Source organism: Tetrapisispora phaffii, chromosome 14 (genome assembly GCF_000236905.1).
Source record: "Tetrapisispora phaffii CBS 4417 chromosome 14, complete genome".
NCBI lineage: Eukaryota > Fungi > Ascomycota > Saccharomycetes > Saccharomycetales > Saccharomycetaceae > Tetrapisispora > Tetrapisispora phaffii.
Window position 1 is genome coordinate 140,908 of NC_016533.1, and position 18,744 is coordinate 159,651.

The window sequence follows — 18,744 nt, forward strand, 5'->3', positions numbered from 1 at the left end:
CTGGAATATCATTATATCTATATATCTTTTTTTAAGAATAGTTCTCATTTATACTTGCATATCAAAATTTGATGAAGTTTTTAACGATGAGATGATATGGCGATGACTTTAAAACTTCTCGTAATTAAACATTTTTTTCCAGAGACGGAAGAAAGAAAGATACTGAAATTCGAAGGACGCCCAAGTTACCGTAACAATAAAGATGGAACCACCAGAGTGAAAGACCATTTATGATAAAGAAAGGTATGAATATATAAACTTACCATCATTTAAAAGGATGAAATACTTCCCATTTTGCAAGGCTAGCAGTCCAAAGACTTAATTTTGAAAGAATGAGTTCAGATGGTTATTCAGACATAAACTTTTCCGGTAACATAATAAAGAATAAAAAGTCTCTACTTTATGTTCAAGATAGCACATCATTAGTATTTGGTCTTGGAGCGGGTATCATTCAATTGGAATCGTTAAATGGGTTTGGATTTTTCCTCATTTGTTACTTCAGTGTCTCGTTTCTGTATAGTACTTGGATCTGTCAATCTAATCCATCCAAATACTATTTGAATCCGCTATATGAAATATATTTTGAATCTCTGTTTAGAGAGTTGACAGGATATGTAATGGCTTGGACATTTTCATATGCTATTGTTGGGTAAATGTACTGGATACACAATTGTCCCATCGTGTTGATGCATCATTGCTTTATTGTCTGTTGAACGACCAACCCTAATACTATTCCAAATATAACAGATGGAATATTTACTAGTTAATGCTAATTTATAAATACAATAATGATATATCGTTTTAAGATAAATTATACAATGGTAATTTTATTTCTAATATATATATAATTTATATATCATATGTACAAAAGTAGATTCTAGACGAATAGCAGAACTGTGGTGGTATTGAAAACCACATATGGCGTTATATACAAAAATTAATACACTATTTATACATCAACATGACTTATTTTGAAGAATTATTAAATCTGATTATAGAGTTAATATCAAACAGTTATCTCAAAATAGATTCAAAAGGAAATTCTTCTTGATAACAAATTTAATCAATACGAACATTTTCAACTAAAGCAGCTAGTTTTTCAACACTAGCTAAATGTCTATTACCTAGCGAATTTGATGAATTCAATTTTTCCAAATAAGATCTAATCGCAACAACAATCAACTTCTTTTCTTCACCTTCTGTGACACCAACTAATTTTTGGACCACATAGTTGGCAAATTGATCTCTCATCATTAAAATCATTGGATCATCATCATTTAATGAGGATGCATGCTTCAAATCATGAGGCAAGATTTGAGATAAAATAGTTTTTCTCTGTTCTTTATTTCCATATAAAATTGTCTTTTCAACAACATTGGAGGCAAATTTATGTTTTGAAAAATCAACAACATTTTCTGAAACAATATTAATAATTTCTTGTTTAGCTTTCTTAATACGAGGAGAAAAATTTTCTTGTTCCAAGTCTTCTTCTTTTTGTTGCAATAAATATTGAATGACATAATTACCATATTGATCTTGAATCAAATAAGGAATGAAATCGAATAATTCCTCCAAAATGGCAGTTTGATTTTCCTTTGAACCAAATTCTAATAATCTTTGAATAACTCTACACCCATATGCATGTGTAGACAAATGATAAATTTGTCCAGTTAAAGATTGTAGAATGAATGATATTTCTGAAATCGGTATATGTTCAATTGCCTTTTGAATAACATGATTACCGTTTTGATCTTTAATCATTGGCAATACACAATCCTTTAATTCTAATACCAATTCAATTTTTTGATCAGGTTCAATAAATTCTAGAGCTCTTTGAATTACACGACATGCATACATTTGCATTGAAAGTTTAATCATTTTACCTCTAAAATTTTCAACTAAGACTTTTCTTTGAGTTTCCGATCCAAATTCAAAAAATTTCTGAATAACATAGTTCCCAAACACGTCATCAGATAATTCTAAAATATGATCTCTAATTTTATTAAAGATAATTTCCTTTTCTGAAGGTTTTACAACAGCTAATTCATGTTGAATAAATCTTGAACCATGTTGATCTTTACAAAATTCTAAGGTATGACCATGAATATCTTTCAAAGTATATTGTTTGTTCGTAGTATTATTTCTAAACTCTTCCAACAGAGCTGATCTATGGTATTGCTGTGAGGAAATAATTTTGTTAGCTTGTTGAGTTGAGTTAGCCATCTTAGTATTATTTCTTCCTTGAGTGGCATTGTTGTAGGCATTACCGCTGTTATTATTGTTATTATTACCAGATTTCTTTGGAAATTTTATTTGATTAGTAGCACTCGAATTCAAAACATGTGCAGGTATATTATTATCCAAATATGGATTAGCTTGTTTATTTGGTTTATGAGTTCCATTGTTATTGTTGTTGTTTCTATTTCTACTGTTGTTATTGTTGATAGCATTATTATTTTTCATTTTACTCTTGGATGAATTTTCTTCAAGAATATTTTTAGCATTTTCCATGTTATTATTAGATTTCATTTGATTACCATTGTTACCAGAATTTGATTGATCAACGTAAAAATATGGATTATCTATTTGCATGGACATTGGATTAACAGGTTGAGTTGCAGTTGGTGGCATGCCCATAGCTGATGGAAACATGAACATGTTAGGATTAATCAAAGAATTTTGTGGATCTATTGGAGGAGCATCATTTACATGGTTATTATAATTATTTACACCTTGAATTGCATTTGGTTTGAAGACAGGCAAAGTTGAGAAATTTTGCATGTTCCAAATATTTCTTCTTACATTCTGCATATCATATTGATTATTTGCATCACCATATGGGTTTGGAATATTACTATTTCTATTTGTGCTTAAACTTGCATTATTTGATGAACTCATTTCATGATAGGAAGAAGTACTTGACTCTGTTGCAGAAGTGATTGCAGTGAGATCTGTTGCCATTGAAGAAGTAATCGAAGGTTTTCTTCCCTTGACTGATAAATTGGTGTTGACATTAGTTGATCTTGAAGCATCGATATTATTTACTCTTTGTTGATCGATGCTGCTAGAGTTATTTGTCGAATGTCTCATCAGTAAATCTTGCACATTAGTCAAAGAATTACCTGCTGATAAACTAGCCATCAAATTACCTTTAGAACCATTTTCGATTTCCCTAGTACCGTCTACTAATGATTTACCAAATGTTTCAAAAAACCCAGCACTCTCGTTGTTACTAGCATCGTCGCTTGCAATATTGTTGACATCGGAGATTGTTTGAGTACCGCCGACACCGACGGAAGCAGCGGTGACGTTATTACCCATGGTATTGTTGATACTATCATTGAATAGAATTGGTCCATTTACGCTTGCGGAATAATGTTTTAGAATGTCCATTCTTTGATCCAAACTGCCTGCATGATGATTATTATTTACAGAATGTGCGTTTTGAACAGAACCGTTGTTATTAGAGACATTGACACTGTTTTTAGTATTAATGCTATTGAAAAACGTAGCCGCACTGAAGCCAGGAGGTGCGGTTCCTACAGAGAGAGGCGATTTCCTGCTATGAGGAGTATTTGACTTCAAAACATCCAAATAGTTGTTGATGGAACCCGTGTTGTCACCAATATCACTCCCAGTACCTCTAAACGACCCGATCTGATTATTGTTGTTGTTTAAATTATTTACAAACGCCGCATTTGCGTTCCCTATAACGGGATTCGACAACGCACTCAAAGACGACACAATAGAGGCCAGTTCCGAATCCATAGCCGACTTCGACCCTGGAAGATTGTTATTAGCAGCAGCAGTGGTATTGGGAGTAGCGGTAGCAGTAGCAGCAGCGTTCACGTTATCGGATTGCAAAAAAATCGGAGATGTCGCTCTGGAAGGAGGCGACATCTCTGAGTAGGACCAAGGGTCATTAATAGACATAATCCTCTTCTCCTTCAATATAATTATTACACTCTTTTTCCTAAGTTGTGCACTTACCAATAGTTTTGTATAAAACAGACTTTTGGTTTTGTTGTGGTCCTGAGATATGATTTACAGTCCAAAACTAGCGCCCATATAATAAAACAAAGCAGAATAACACACACGCCGTATCGAAAGTACACGATATAGAGAAAAGCACGTCGATGAAGTTTCACAACCTAGTAGTATGTAGAAGTCTTGACTGCTTTATATATATGTGTCTATATGGGCATATCTGCACGTTTGCACATTTTTGTATCTTCAGCTGTTTATATATGAAGTCTATCTTCTGGGAGGGAACTGCCGCCCGTCCATCGGCAAAAAAAATCAGAAAAGAAAAAAAAGAACGGACACAAAAACGCGGGCCGTGCATCGTGACGCATGCCCGCGCTCTGCGCGGGCGCTCTTTTGGTTGGGTGTCGTAGGCCGGGTAACCGGCAGAGGTCGGCGGCTACTGGTAGTGCGGGGTGTGGGTGTGGGTGTTCTTGCTGGATTCGTCGCACGTGATGTATAGGGTTTGTTGTGTGCGGGAACCCTGGCGAATTGGGTGGTTAGGGCTCTGGCTGTGTTTAGGGCCCGCGTTTCTTTTTATTGGAACGAAATATCATTTCCTGTTTGGGATATATGTCCCGTTTAGGAAGTGTGTCCGGTTTAGGAGATGCCATCGATGAGTGCAGGTATCTCGAAATCTTCCACACAACCACATATATATAAACGCATATGTATGCGTTTATATATATGTGGTTGTGGCCCCCCCCGCTCACAGGCAAGGCAAGCATGTGGGACACTGTCAGCGATATTGGTATCTGGATTATTTCCACCATCGTCATCAACTTTTCGTTGATGGTGCTGTTCATTTGCTCGTTATACCATCACTATATAGGGAAGTTCTTTGCAGGTCCAAGAGACGTCCGAGGTTCAGATACTACTATCAAAGAAGACATCGCAGATGGCCAGGATGATGGTATGAGGCACGGTGCCTCTAGGCACACTAGAAACGCATCCACCTCCACAACCTCGCCTTTGAATCCAAATCCAAACGTCATCGAGGAGGACTTGGACAACAACATCGAATATGACCACACAGTTACAAATATGGCTGCAAACCCGTTCGTTAACGGAAACGAGGATCTTAGACTGGTTGCAAGTTTGAATTACTACTACAATCAAGTTAACATAAAGATAAGAGAGTTGGAAGTGGAAACAGACGATGGGTTCATCCTAGATCTATGGCACATGGAAGGATGTTCCGGGGACCACGACATCGAGGCTAATACAGGAACTCGTCCAGTGATACTTCTTCTCCATGGCTTACTACAGAGTTGTGGGTCTTTCGCATCAGGGGGCAAAAGATCATTGGCGTATTTCTTTTATGAACAAGGTTTTGACGTCTGGCTAGGAAATAATAGATGTGGCTTAGAGAAAAAATATAATAGAAAAAAAATAAGCAGTGATAAATTATGGGATTGGGACATCAAGCACATGGCATTCCTGGATTTGAAATGTTTGGTAACAAACGTATTGTCTAACACTGGAGCGGAGAAATTGACATTGATTGGTCATTCACAAGGTACAACACAAACTTTTTATAGTTTAATTAATCATAACGAATTTAATGATTTTAAATTGTCTGAAAAGTTACATAATTTCGTTGCTTTGGCTCCCGCAATTTACCCAGGTCCATTGTTTAAAGAGAAAGTCTTCGTTAGATTAATGAGAAAAACAATCGATAGTCCTTTGGTATTTGGTAAAAAATCGTTTATGCCCATTATGATGGATATGAGAAACTTATTGGTCGGTACAAAAATCTTTTCCTTCTTATCATTCGTTATGTTTAATTTTTTGTTCGATTGGAATGATCTACTTTGGGATCCAAGTTTAAGGAATAGACATTTCTTATTTTCACCAGTTCATATCTCAGTTAAATTAATGCAATGGTGGCTCTCACCAGATCCAAATGCATTGTCATTCGCTAATGGTTACAGATCGATATTTCAAACAGATCGCCAATGGTTCCCAACTTCTGATGATATAGATGTAAATGAAATTGAAAAAATAGATAAAGCTGAACCATATTATCCAAAAATTTTATTGTTTGTTCCAAAACAAGATAGATTAGTTGATGGTAAAAAATTAATCAATCATTTTATAGAATATGAAAATGCAAAAATGTATAAAATTTGGTACATCGATGAATATTCACATCTTGATACTTTATGGGCAGAAGATGTGATCGAAAGAATTGGTGTTCCTTTAGTCGAATCTTTAAGGTTGGGATTGTAAATTATAATAATGCTAATAATTATATAGGTTTGGTAAAAAAATTATTATTTTTATCTAATTCATGAATGTATGTAATTATGTATGCAGAATATGTATGTACTGATAAATTGTCCTTTTTTGTGAAATTAAAGTGAAAAAAGTATTAGATATGTAACAACTTATACTGTTATATTGCCACGTCTAAAATCTTTCCTACATCAAGGACAGACTTTTTGGAAAGATCCTCTAACAAAGGAATGATATTTAATAATTCACTATCATGTGAATCAGAAAACCACGATGAAATGGGAATGGCATGTTGGGGGTGGAAAATATAAGATGCTGGTGAATTATCTAAAATAATTATATCACCCAACGGCCTGCCTATCTGTGATAGATTTTTCACATAATTGCCTTCATAAACATAACATGAGTCTCTGAATAGTCTATGGTGAATATATTTATGAGGATCTAAAATGTCCATTAGTGGATTGCCGTATCTCGAGACACTCGCTGTGAAAACAATCACTTCGTAGAGATCTCCGACAATTTTTAGAAATTCATCAACACCAGGTCTTTTACTAACATAAACGTTTTGAACTTGGTTATCAATATCTACTGGTAAAACAAAATCAGCGATATTCAAATATTTAAATGAAGAATGAACTAAAGTTTCATCCAAATCCAGTACTAGACATTTTCTGTCTGCAAATTTTTTCTCAATTGGAGGCAGTAGTGTATCAAATCCCGGTGCATGGCTTTGACCTTCTTGCAATAATGTTAAATCTATAAAATGTTCTGTGTTATCGTTCTGTTCGTAACCTTGGGAATATTCGTCTGCGTTATATGAAAGTGAATCATTATCTGAAGTTGAATCCTCATTGGTTGTGGTCCTCTTAGATGCGTTTTTTGTAAGTCCGTTTGTTTCTTCTGACGTGCGGGAATCAATGGCAGCAATATCAGGTAAATTATGGGTTCTTGTTTTCTCGCTAGATATTTTCTCCTCATCTGTTGTGTTTCCTATGTAGTTTACATCTTCATCACTGCCTGTTGCCATGTTAGTCCCCCTACTCTCCTTAGTGCTGGTATGTTTATCATTGTTATGGTTGTTATTATTGTTACTGGTATTATTATCATTACTATTATCATGGTCATTACTATTCTTGTTATCCTCTGCCGTTTTATTATTGTCTTCTTCATTCGAAGCTGTGAATGCAGTATCAACGCTGTTTTTATTTCTGTCATCCTCACTATCATTATTTCCATCACTCTCTCTATGCACATTGACGTTGACCTCTGTTTCATTATCCTTTACTTCGTCGTCGTCCTCCTCATCTATCTCTGCTCTCTTCGCGGTTTTGAGCCCATTATATCCATCATGAAGCTTACCGGCAGGAGATCCGGATCGATGACGATTGTGCGTCTGTGCCTTTTGTATCCCTGCAAGTTCTTTCTGGATAGCCTTACGCTCTCGAATCGTGGACTGCGACTCTGGTTTATGCGTGTCATTGTCCAGACAGCAAAGCAGCGAAAATACAAAACTCATTCTCTCTGTATGCACCACTGGGTTTATGTATTTATGTATGCGTCTCTTCTATCACTCTTCTTGTAAGGATCCTCTCTTACTATGTGCCTCTGACGTTCTAGTACGGAAGTATGTGTATTATTAGGGTTGCACCGACTGCTCGTTTGCTGATGTCGTTATCCTAGAGCTTCACAAACTACTATTCGGAAAGGGCAAAGAAAATGAAGCTTCAAATAATGCGCAAGATTACAACTACAATAGAATTGACTAACGTGAATCCCAATAGAAAGCAAATCCATAATTTCACGTTCATTAATTTCTAAATATTTTACTTAAAAGCAATCAGAAACTTCTCCTGTCTCTCTAAGAACGTTAGGTTATCTGTCCTTCAATCAAAAATTATTCTTTATTGTTTTCGCATTTTTCATTTTTCTCTCTTGGTAAAATGTAAGTCACCGTGTACGAACATTGAGTTTTTATCATCTATCACGAAACACAAAGTCACAATATACGACATATTTACCCGGTTCAGTTCGTCGCAAATGATCAACTACCGTTTACCCTGCCACCAGGCGTCACAAATCAATTTGTGACGCAGTGATTTCGCGTCGTTCCGTTTTTTGTTGTTTTTCAAAGGGAACTAAAAAATTAGGAATAGTTTTCCATTTTCCATTTTTTTTTTCAAATTCTGACAAACTGGAAACTGGAAACCGAAAAATGCATAATGGAAAACTAACAGTGATGAACTAACTATAACCTACCTAACTAACATCAAACCCAACGAGTAAACAATTAAGAGAACATTCTATTCGAGGTTTCATTCATGTTTAATGCATTTGTAATTACAGTTATTAACCTAACCAGTTTTGATTATTATATTGTGGGCATCAACTTATAATTACTGTACCCTTGATTTCTATACGTTTATAATAATTTCAATATACCTTATTCTGGAACTTCTTCTTCAGCCTAGGTTTTACTTTTTTATTTTTTAGTTTTATTAAATTAAAGCTGAACAACTTATTCCATTGTTCCCCTAGTGTTTAACGTTAAAAGATATCGATACTTCACCTTTCCTTCTTCTTTCTTTGCGTGCATTTTAAAATTGCCTTCAGTTATAACATTTTTTTCATAACGATATCTTACTGTATATTCGACACAGTTCGAAATAAAAATAAAAAAAAAACAAAACCCTTTTGAGGTAAGACCATCGAAAAGCAAAAATAATGCAAAGTCTTGATGATGGACGACCAAAGGGAGGAAATAATAATACTGGCAATGGTAATAATTCCAATCCTAAAGAAACTAATAATAAAAATATTCCAAATACACTTACAAAAACTACAACTACCTCAAGCTCAATAGTCAGTCCAGATAGTGCAATGAATGCTTTTTCTGATGTTAATTCTAATCTGAGTTTAGGTTCGAATTCAAATTCTGATTCTAGACTTCCTATTAGAAGAAATTCAATAGCTGCAACTGTGTTAAGTAATAATAGTAACTTATATTTTAAGACAAGGACAAATGGTTCACAAAAGATCATAAATAATATAAAGAAGAGTAAGACAATGAACACCAACTACTCCACTCAGAATGGGAGCAATGATAACTTCTCTTTGTATTCCGCAAATTCGGCTGTGTCATCAGTGAGACCAGGTCAAAGCCAGGGACACGGTAAAGGCAATCATGACCGTCGAAAAAAACAACCAAATGCGTTAAAGAAGACCTTGAGTAACATATCAATGTCTATGTTCAGGAACTCTTTCTCTGCAATGAGCCCAGCTCCTTCCCACAACAATGCTGCTGACAACAGCCCAGGCGCATCCATAGACGAAGGACAATACACATATAAGAGTCCGACTACTAGTAATCTCAATAACTCGAGTAGAAAATTCTCCTTTGCCGGTGGTCTATTCAGAAAACTATCAACTGTCTCCACTCCAGCTGCCTCCCCAATAACTGGGAACAAAAACAATAGAGATAGATCGGGAAACAGTTCACCAAAGACAAGCATGATATACAACAAATTCGACAACAACAGTGCAAGAAGGTCACAAAGTAGTAAAGAGGATATATATAGCAGTGTAGGTGCTCGCTCTCGCAAGAGTGGTGAGGAGCCGTCGAAAAGCGTCGCTAACACTGTATCTACCTCTTCTCATAATGATGTTAATACTAATCCTTTATCATTGACTACTCAAAATTCTGATTCTGTGTTTTGGAATGAGGTAAATAAACCAGAGAATGGAAATTTTGATTTTTTGAACAAATCAGTTACTCAGGACAGGAACCAAACATACAATGATCTTTCACTGGATTTGTCTCCAACCGATATAAGCTCTCATAATGTTGATTCTGCTACCTATGGGAATCCAATAGCATCTAATACCACTGTCCAACGTTGGTCAGCGCCAGAGAATTGGGATGTAGAGGGGTCAAACCTTACTTCTAAGAATAAAAAGGTAAATTCAAACAGATCAAGCACTGTCAACTTGGTTGTTAATCGTGGTAATAAGTTCCGTAATAACTCACTGGTTCTCCCAGGAGATCAAAACAAGCCAAACAAACTATCCAACAGTTCGGAGTCTATCAGTAGGTATTCTAGTGATGACAACGACAATGACAGCAATACAAAATATATTCAAAATAGCGAGGGAAATGACATTTCTTTAGTTAATGGAAAAGAAGTTAATGATTCAACAACACCAATAGCTAAAGTAAGTTCTAGGAAATTAAATCAAATGCATAATAAGCTATTGATGACACCTTCCAATACTATGAGTTTAGATGTTCCATCAAATGCATCTGAAAATCCTGATATTTCATCAGCAAACTCACCAATGCATACTGATTTGGAAGATTATGGAGAAGATGATGACGATGACGATAGTGATGAAGATGAAAGTACATCTGGAAGTGAAGCAGGCTTACCTTTCACATTAAGTTCTTCGAATGTTGCTAAGTTAGCAATCTTAGCTACGAGAGAGAATAGTGTTAATTCAAACAACGTCAGCTCTTTACCAATTATTCTAACAGCAGAGGATGAAAAGCGTGATCAAGCAGAGCGTGATTTACAGAAGTACTACAAAGATGTTACCGATTTAGATCCAAAAAAGCATTATGCTATTCGTTTCTTTAATGTTGATAAAACATTCACAACATTGTCGTTAACTCCTGATACTACAGTACAGGAAGTTTTACCAATTTTAAGAAAAAAATTTAATATAGCCTCACAAGGCAACTTCCAATTATCATTAAAAGTTGGTAAATTATCAAAAATTCTAAAGCCTACATCTAGGCCTATTATTATTGAACGTAAACTTCTTTTATTAATCGGTTATAGGAAGACTGATCCATTGCATATTATTGGTATAGAAGATTTAAGTTTTGTTTTTAAATTCCATATTCATCCAGTTGCACCATCTCATTTAAATGCAGAACAGGAACAGAGGTTGATGAGAAGTGATTTTGTTCACGTTGATTTGAGAAGAATTAATTTGACAACACCACCAATTATTTTCTATCAACACACATCAGAAATTGAAAGTCTAGATGTCTCTAATAATTCAAATATATTTTTGCCTCTGGAGTTTATTGAAAGTGCGTTAAATTTATCAAGTTTGAGAATGGTTAACTTGAGAGCTTCAAAGTTTCCCGCTAATGTCACTGAAGCATATAAATTAGTCTCCCTAGAATTACAAAGAAATTTCATAAAGAAAGTTCCAACCTCAATTTCAAATTTAATTAATTTGACTATTTTAAATCTTCAATGTAATAGCCTAGAGAAACTTCCAAAAGGATTTACAAAGTTAAAGAATTTACAACTGTTAGATTTATCATCTAATAATTTTGTTGAGTATCCAGAAGTAGTTAATGGGTGTACTAATTTGTTACAAATGGATATGTCTTACAACAAAATGTACTCATTGCCTAATTCCATGAACCAATTGATAAAGATAGCTAAAATAAATTTTTCTCATAATAAATTAACAGCTGTAGGTGATCTTTCAGGAATGAAATGTTTAAGAACATTAAACTTATCGAATAATAGAATAACAGTAATTAAAACTAATGCATCTAATTTACAAAATTTGATGCTTTCTGATAATAGAATATCTACTTTTGACGATACTTTACCTAAACTAAGAGCTTTAGATATCCAAGAAAATCCTATTACTTCTATTCCATATAAGGACTTTTATCCAATGAATATGACGAGTTTAACTTTAAGTAAAGCAAAGCTGGCTAGCATTCCTGGTGAGCTGTTTTCTAAGTTATCTAGACTAGAAAAGTTAGACTTAAGTCAAAATAACTTAACTAAACTACCTTCAGAAATTTCTAACTTGAACAAATTGATTTATTTATCTGTTGCAAGAAATAAATTAGAAGGTCTTCCAGCAGAATTTTCACAATTGAAAAATTTGAGAACTCTTGATTTGCATTCCAACAATATTAGAGAACTTGTACCTGGATGTTATGATATTGAAATAACATATTTAAATATTTCTTCTAATGCGTTCAACACTAATAATTTCAAAGAAAGTTTGTCTGCAGATCTCAATCCTAATACTAAAATTTCGAAAAGTTTAATGTTTTTTATTGGTGCAGATAATCAATTTGATGATTCTGTTTGGTCAGTACTAAACTCTTTTGCCAACTTAAAAATTTTAAACTTATCATACAATAATTTAACTGATTTATCCGGGATGAAATTAGCTAATTTAAATGAATTATACTTGTCAGGTAACAAGATATCTAATTTAGCAAGTGACACTGTATTAAAGTGGCAGTCCGTGAGAACATTAATGTTAAATGGTAACAATTTACTATCGTTACCAACCGAATTATCTCAATTATCCCAATTGACTATTTTTGATGTCGGTTCTAATAAATTAAAGTATAATATTTCAAACTATCATTACGATTGGAATTGGAGGGAAAATAAGGAATTGAGATATTTAAACTTTTCTGGTAACAGACGTTTTGAAATTAAATCTTCGATTAATTATGACATTGATGTTGACTTATCAGATTTAACAATTCTACCTCAGTTGAAAATTCTTGGTTTAATGGATGTTACATTAAACACAAATAAAGTTCAAGATGAAAATATCAATTTCCGTCTGAGAACAAGTAACTCTACTGTCAATGGAATGGCATATGGTGTTGCTGATACGTTAGGTCAAAAAGATTACGTATCTTCTCGTGATGTTACATTTGAAAAATTCCGTGGTAAGGATGATGAATGTTTAATTTGCTTGCATGATAGTAAAACACAAGGTGTGCGTTATGGACATAATGTGACTGAAATAGTAAGAGATATTTATGATAAAATATTGAAGAGACAATTGGATAAATATACCGAAGATGATGAAGGTATTAAGAATGCATTGCGTTTCAGTTTTTTACAATTAAACAAAGAAATTAATATAATGCTAAATGCTGTCGATAATGGAGAAAAAGTTCCAAATTTATCATTTGTGGATTTATTAAGTGGTACCTGTTCTACCGTCATTTACATGAAAGGTAGCAAAGTTTATACTGCAAACGTAGGTGATTGTATGTCCATATTGTCAAAGAATAATGGTGATTGTAATGTATTAACTACTCATCATGTTCCTTATAAAAGAGAAGAATACGAAAGAATTAAAATCGCTGGTGGTTATGTCAGTAATTCCAAATTAGATGGTGCTGTTGATGTTTCGAGAGCCATTGGGTTCTTTGATTTATTACCACATATTCATGCATCTCCAGATATCTCTGTTACAACATTGACGAGCTCTGATGATATGCTGGTTGTCGCAACCCACAAACTTTGGGAGTATATGGATTACGAGACGGCTTGTGATATTACAAGGGAACATTCAGGACATCCATTGCTGGCTGCTGAAGAAATGAAAGATCATGCTATTGCATACGGTTGTTCTGATAATATAACCATTTTGTGTTTATCTCTACAAAAGGATGCACAACAACAAGGTAATTATTCCTTTAATAGAAACTCATTGATATCTAGACGTACTACGTTTGAAGATACTACTCTAAGAAGATTACAACCAGAAATTGCGCCACCAACCGGTAACGTTGCCATTATATTTACGGATATTAAGAATTCTACTTTCTTGTGGGAATTATTTCCAAATGCAATGAGATCTGTTATGAAAACACATAATGATATCATGCGTCGTCAATTGCGTATTTACGGTGGTTATGAGGTTAAGACTGAAGGCGATTCTTTTATGGTTGCCTTCCCAACACCAACAAGTGCGCTTGTTTGGTGTTTAAGTGTTCAGCTAAAATTATTGGATGCGGAATGGCCTGAGGAGATAACATCAATTCAAGATGGTTCCTTAGTGTTAGATAAATTTGATAATAAAATTTATCAAGGGTTATCAGTTAGAATGGGTATTCATTGGGGTTACCCAGTGCCTGAATTAGATATGGTTACACAAAGAATGGATTATTTGGGACCTGTAGTTAATAAAGCCGCTAGAGTCTCCGGCATTGCTGACGGTGGTCAAATTGCATTGAGTAACACATTTTGCGTTGAGTTTAACAAGATTTTATCTTACCATGATATGGTTGTTAACAAAAATAAATCATTAGAAGAAGCATACGGGGAGAAGCTTATTGGTGAAATTTTAGAAAAAGAAGTAGCACAATTGGTTAGTATTGGCTGGAGCTTTTTTGAATTTGGTGAACAGAAGTTAAAAGGGCTGGAATCCAAGGAATATATCACAATTGCCTATCCTAAAATTCTTGAAACAAGACATGATTATTCATTAACAGAATCAGATGAAAAAGGACTAGTTGATGGTGATTTGTTATTCCGTTTATTGGTAGTTAATAATAAATTAGACTTCATCTCTTCCGCAGTAAATCAAGGTCATATTGATAAAGAGGTTGAAGAATCTGGTAGCTATTTATCCAATGTTTCTGATGCAAATGAAGCTTCAATAATGAGCATCATCGCTGACATTGGATTTATGCCTTTCTTTGAACAGTTAGTTACCAGATTGGAAACATGTGTAGCCATGTTGCAATTACGCCAAAGGGTCCAAAAGAATCTAAACATTACTCAAGAAGGTGCTAATGCAGCCTGTGCCAGTATATTTGAACTATTGGATGAAATATTCGCAGCTGCAGGAATTGAGAACAAATAAGTACGTTGGTTTTAACAAATACGCATATGTTTCTAAATATTTATTAATATTAAACTATTTTTGCATATTTTAACAACAATTTTTATTATATATATATATGATAAGTAATAATGAATTAATAATGATTGTAACAAAATAATGAATTTGATATTAAATATATTGATTTCTATTTACTTCTAATAGTTTGTTGGTTTGTTTGTTTTCATTTTAAATTGTATTTATGCAAGAGATACTTATCTAACGTTGTGCTTCTAGATCCTTCATTTCAATAGCATTATTATCACTCTGTCGTATGTTATCACTTGTATCTATTGATGAGTCTAACAAACCGTCAAAAAATGTTTCTCTCAATTCCTTCCATCTGGTAAACCAAGTCCCCAAGAAGATTAATATCAATGAGGACAAAATCTGTAATATTACCCATTGAAAGGATGGCCAACTGCCACTATAAAAATAAACCACAATCAAATTAATTGCATGAATAGTAATCGCAAAATCCCAAGCCAGTTTTGATCTACCAACAATGATAGTCAAAAACATAACACAGATCAGCGCATCAACTAGCCATAGCATAATGATAGACAATCCTACAGAGTTTGCATAATCAATTGCAGTCCAAGAAAATAACCATTCTTTAATCTCTAATTTAAACCCATAGACAGTACCCCAAAGATAAAATAAAACAGCAGCTGTGAAATAATAAAATAGTTGAAGTAGTATAATTTGAACTGTGATCTTTCTAGGCGACATGGAGTCCTCTTTAAAGACACTTGAAGGTCTTAAATCTCTCAGTAAATGCAGAAACCTTCTAGTCATTATCATTTTTAATAATAATAATCAATATTTTACAGATATATGTCTATAATTAATTCTAATGTTAGTACCTTAAAATTATGCTTTTCTTTGAATCAAATCTCAACGAAAATAAAACGGAGGGAGGGGGGAATAAAACAAATGGCAATTTCTATCAATATCTAATGACCACAGATATTATAAAGTATACTAGGTCCAGTTTCCTAGTACCATCCTTTAAAAATCAAATTAGATTTGAATAAACTATTATGAAAGTTGACCTGTCTCTTATGTATCACACAGAATTTCATTCTAAAATTGCTTCGTGTTTAGTGATGCATTTGGTAGGTTTCACTAAGTGAAAAATTTTGTGAAGCGATGAGCTCTTGATCTTGTACCTATAAGAATGAAGACAGATTATAAAATCTGATATTATTTAATTGATATTTTGTATATTTGAGCTGCATATTATGACTTTTTAATTCTTACACTGAGTAAGAGCATTGCCTGTTTTATATATACCCTCTCCTCCGAGAATTTCTGAATTATAAAGTGTTGCCAGGAAATATGGTTTCTGTCAAGGGTAAGAAAAATGCGTTTGAAGGTAACTTCAGGACAATGGATTTCATTCCAACTATAAGTGATAGTGAGGAAGATGTGCCTGATCTAGATTCCGAGGATGAAGTTGTTGTCCAGCCAACCGCTAAGGTTACCGGTAAGAAGAAGAAAGGGAAGAAGCAGAATGTTGTAGAAGAGACTGAAGAATCTAAAGATCTAAATCCAGAGTTCAATTTCAATCTTGATGGTGAAGAATTAACAACTAATTTCCAAGGCTGGGACTTTGCTGGTGATGATGAAAATAAGGATGATGTTAAGAAGGATGTCGATCTGGATGGAATCATCAAGAGAAAAGGTGGTTTGATCAACCAAGTTCACATTGCCAGTGACAATGAAGAAGAAGATGAGGAAGAAGAAGAAGCTGGAAATAATGAAGATGATGAAGAGCTAGCCATGGATGGTTTTGGAATGGGTATAAACGCAGAAGTTGAGCAGGAAGACGATGAAGAAGAAGAGAGCAATGAAAAAGAACCTGAGACTACGAAAGGTTTTAATGTCTCAAACAAAGGTCTAGCTGATGTTGAAGAACAAGAAGATTCAGTAGAAGCTATGGCGGATTTCTATGCTCCCGAGGAAGAAAGTAAAGAAGCTAAGAAGCAAGTGCACACTAACTTCAACACATTATCGTTATCACGTCCTGTTTTGAAGGGTTTGAGTGATTTGGGCTATACTAAACCTTCCCCAATTCAAAGTGCCACTATTCCAATCGGTTTGTTGGGTAAGGATATCATTGCAGGTGCCGTCACAGGTTCTGGTAAAACAGCTGCATTCATGATTCCTATCATCGAACGTTTATTATATAAACCTGCAAATATTGCCTCCACAAGAGTTATCGTTTTAACTCCAACTCGTGAATTGGCTATCCAAGTTAGTGATGTCGGTAAAAGAATCGGTAAGTACGTCAACGGATTGACTTTCGGTTTAGCTGTTGGTGGTTTGAATTTAAGACAACAAGAACAAGAATTGAAAACAAGACCAGATGTTGTTATTGCTACTCCAGGTAGATTTATTGACCATATTAGGAATTCTGCTAGTTTCAACGTCGATTCGGTAGAAGTTTTAGTCATAGATGAAGCCGATAGAATGTTGGAAGATGGTTTCCAAGAGGAATTAAATGAGATCATGAGTCTATTGCCAACTAAGAGACAAACATTACTATTCTCTGCTACTATGAATTCCAAGATCAAGCAACTTATATCTTTGTCGTTGAGAAGACCGGTTAGAATTATGATTAATCCTCCAAAACAAGCAGCAGCTCGTTTGACTCAAGAATTTGTTCGTATTCGTAAGAGAGATCTGTTGAAACCAGCGTTGTTATATTATTTAATCAGGAAATTGGATTCTTCAAGTCAAAAACGTATAGTCGTATTCGTCTCCAGAAAGGAAATGGCACATAGATTAAGAATTATTATGGGTTTATTAGGTATGAAAGTTGCAGAATTGCATGGTTCTTTAACTCAAGAACAACGTCTGCAATCTGTCAACCAATTTAAATCCTTAGAAGTGCCAGTCCTGATCTGTACCGATTTAGCATCAAGAGGTTTAGATATTCCAAAAATTGAAGTTGTTATCAACTATGATATGCCAAAATCATATGAAATTTACTTGCATAGAGTTGGTCGTACTGCAAGAGCAGGCAGGGAAGGTCGTTCTGTTACGTTTGTTGGTGAATCTTCTCAAGACAGAAGTATTGTCAGAAGTGCTATCAAGAGTGCTGAAGAAGGCGAAAATCAAAACCAAGTATTAGGTAGAAATGTCGAATGGAATAAAGTTGATGAAGTTAGCAAGCTAATTGATTCTAATGGAGAAACCATTGATGACATTTTAGATGAAGAAAAGCAGGAAAAAGAAATTTTAAGAGCTGAGATGGAGCTGCGTAAAGGTGAGAATCTAATGAAACACAAGACAGAGATTCAAGCGAGACCAAGGAGAACCTGGTTCCAAACTGAAGATGAGAAGAAGAATGCCAAGATTATGGGAACTTTGTCAAAGAACAAGAAGACAATAAATAGCAAAAAGAGAAAGAGACAAGAAGCTCTAGAAGACAAGCCTCGTTCATATAAAAAGACACAATCTGATCGTAAGATTGATCAAGAAAGAGCCATGAAAAAACAAAAGCTGCATCAGGTAAGAAAAATAAAGGTAGAAAGGGCAAGAAATAGTTTCTGTGGTGTTAAGTTTTATAACCAAAAATTCTGTATAACCTTAAAATCTTAAATAGTTCTAACATGTAATATAAATCCAACGAAAGATCTCTATCTAAGTCTAAATTTTCGAAAAAAACTATGTATAGAGCATGTGTGTCCCACACTCTTGCTCCCACTCCCATTCCCACTTGATAGTTAACATCCTTAAATGTTACTAACCTTTTAAAAGTATTTGGTTTGATTCCATACATTATTTAATAAAGTCACC

General features: G+C 34.3%; 7 protein-coding genes across 7 annotated transcripts; 4 read left to right on the forward strand and 3 right to left on the reverse strand.

Annotated features, from left to right (window-relative positions):
• Window positions 1-332: 332 nt before the first annotated feature.
• Window positions 333-653, forward strand: EMC6 (Emc6p; the record flags this gene model as incomplete). Its single annotated transcript, XM_003688231.1, has 1 exon — window positions 333-653. One exon carries the CDS (start codon window positions 333-335, stop codon window positions 651-653), a length of 321 nt encoding a protein of 106 aa, XP_003688279.1.
• A 406-nt stretch (window positions 654-1,059) lies between these two features.
• Window positions 1,060-3,933, reverse strand: PUF3 (mRNA-binding protein PUF3; the record flags this gene model as incomplete). Its single annotated transcript, XM_003688232.1, has 1 exon — window positions 1,060-3,933. The coding sequence occupies one exon, from the start codon at window positions 3,931-3,933 to the stop codon at window positions 1,060-1,062; it is 2,874 nt and encodes a 957-aa protein (XP_003688280.1).
• A 759-nt stretch (window positions 3,934-4,692) lies between these two features.
• TPHA0N00660 (uncharacterized protein) lies at window positions 4,693-6,255 on the forward strand (the record flags this gene model as incomplete). The annotated part of the gene is made up of 1 exon (XM_003688233.1): window positions 4,693-6,255. The coding sequence occupies one exon, from the start codon at window positions 4,693-4,695 to the stop codon at window positions 6,253-6,255; it is 1,563 nt and encodes a 520-aa protein (XP_003688281.1).
• A 166-nt stretch (window positions 6,256-6,421) lies between these two features.
• On the reverse strand, window positions 6,422-7,780 carry TPHA0N00670 (HAD family hydrolase; the record flags this gene model as incomplete). The annotated part of the gene is made up of 1 exon (XM_003688234.1): window positions 6,422-7,780. The coding sequence occupies one exon, from the start codon at window positions 7,778-7,780 to the stop codon at window positions 6,422-6,424; it is 1,359 nt and encodes a 452-aa protein (XP_003688282.1).
• Window positions 7,781-8,985: 1,205 nt separating this feature from the next.
• CYR1 (adenylate cyclase) lies at window positions 8,986-14,919 on the forward strand (the record flags this gene model as incomplete). Its single annotated transcript, XM_003688235.1, has 1 exon — window positions 8,986-14,919. One exon carries the CDS (start codon window positions 8,986-8,988, stop codon window positions 14,917-14,919), a length of 5,934 nt encoding a protein of 1,977 aa, XP_003688283.1.
• A 237-nt stretch (window positions 14,920-15,156) lies between these two features.
• SYS1 (Sys1p) lies at window positions 15,157-15,741 on the reverse strand (the record flags this gene model as incomplete). Its single annotated transcript, XM_003688236.1, has 1 exon — window positions 15,157-15,741. The coding sequence occupies one exon, from the start codon at window positions 15,739-15,741 to the stop codon at window positions 15,157-15,159; it is 585 nt and encodes a 194-aa protein (XP_003688284.1).
• A 537-nt stretch (window positions 15,742-16,278) lies between these two features.
• DRS1 (putative ATP-dependent RNA helicase) lies at window positions 16,279-18,546 on the forward strand (the record flags this gene model as incomplete). The annotated part of the gene is made up of 1 exon (XM_003688237.1): window positions 16,279-18,546. The coding sequence occupies one exon, from the start codon at window positions 16,279-16,281 to the stop codon at window positions 18,544-18,546; it is 2,268 nt and encodes a 755-aa protein (XP_003688285.1).
• Window positions 18,547-18,744: the final 198 nt, after the last annotated feature.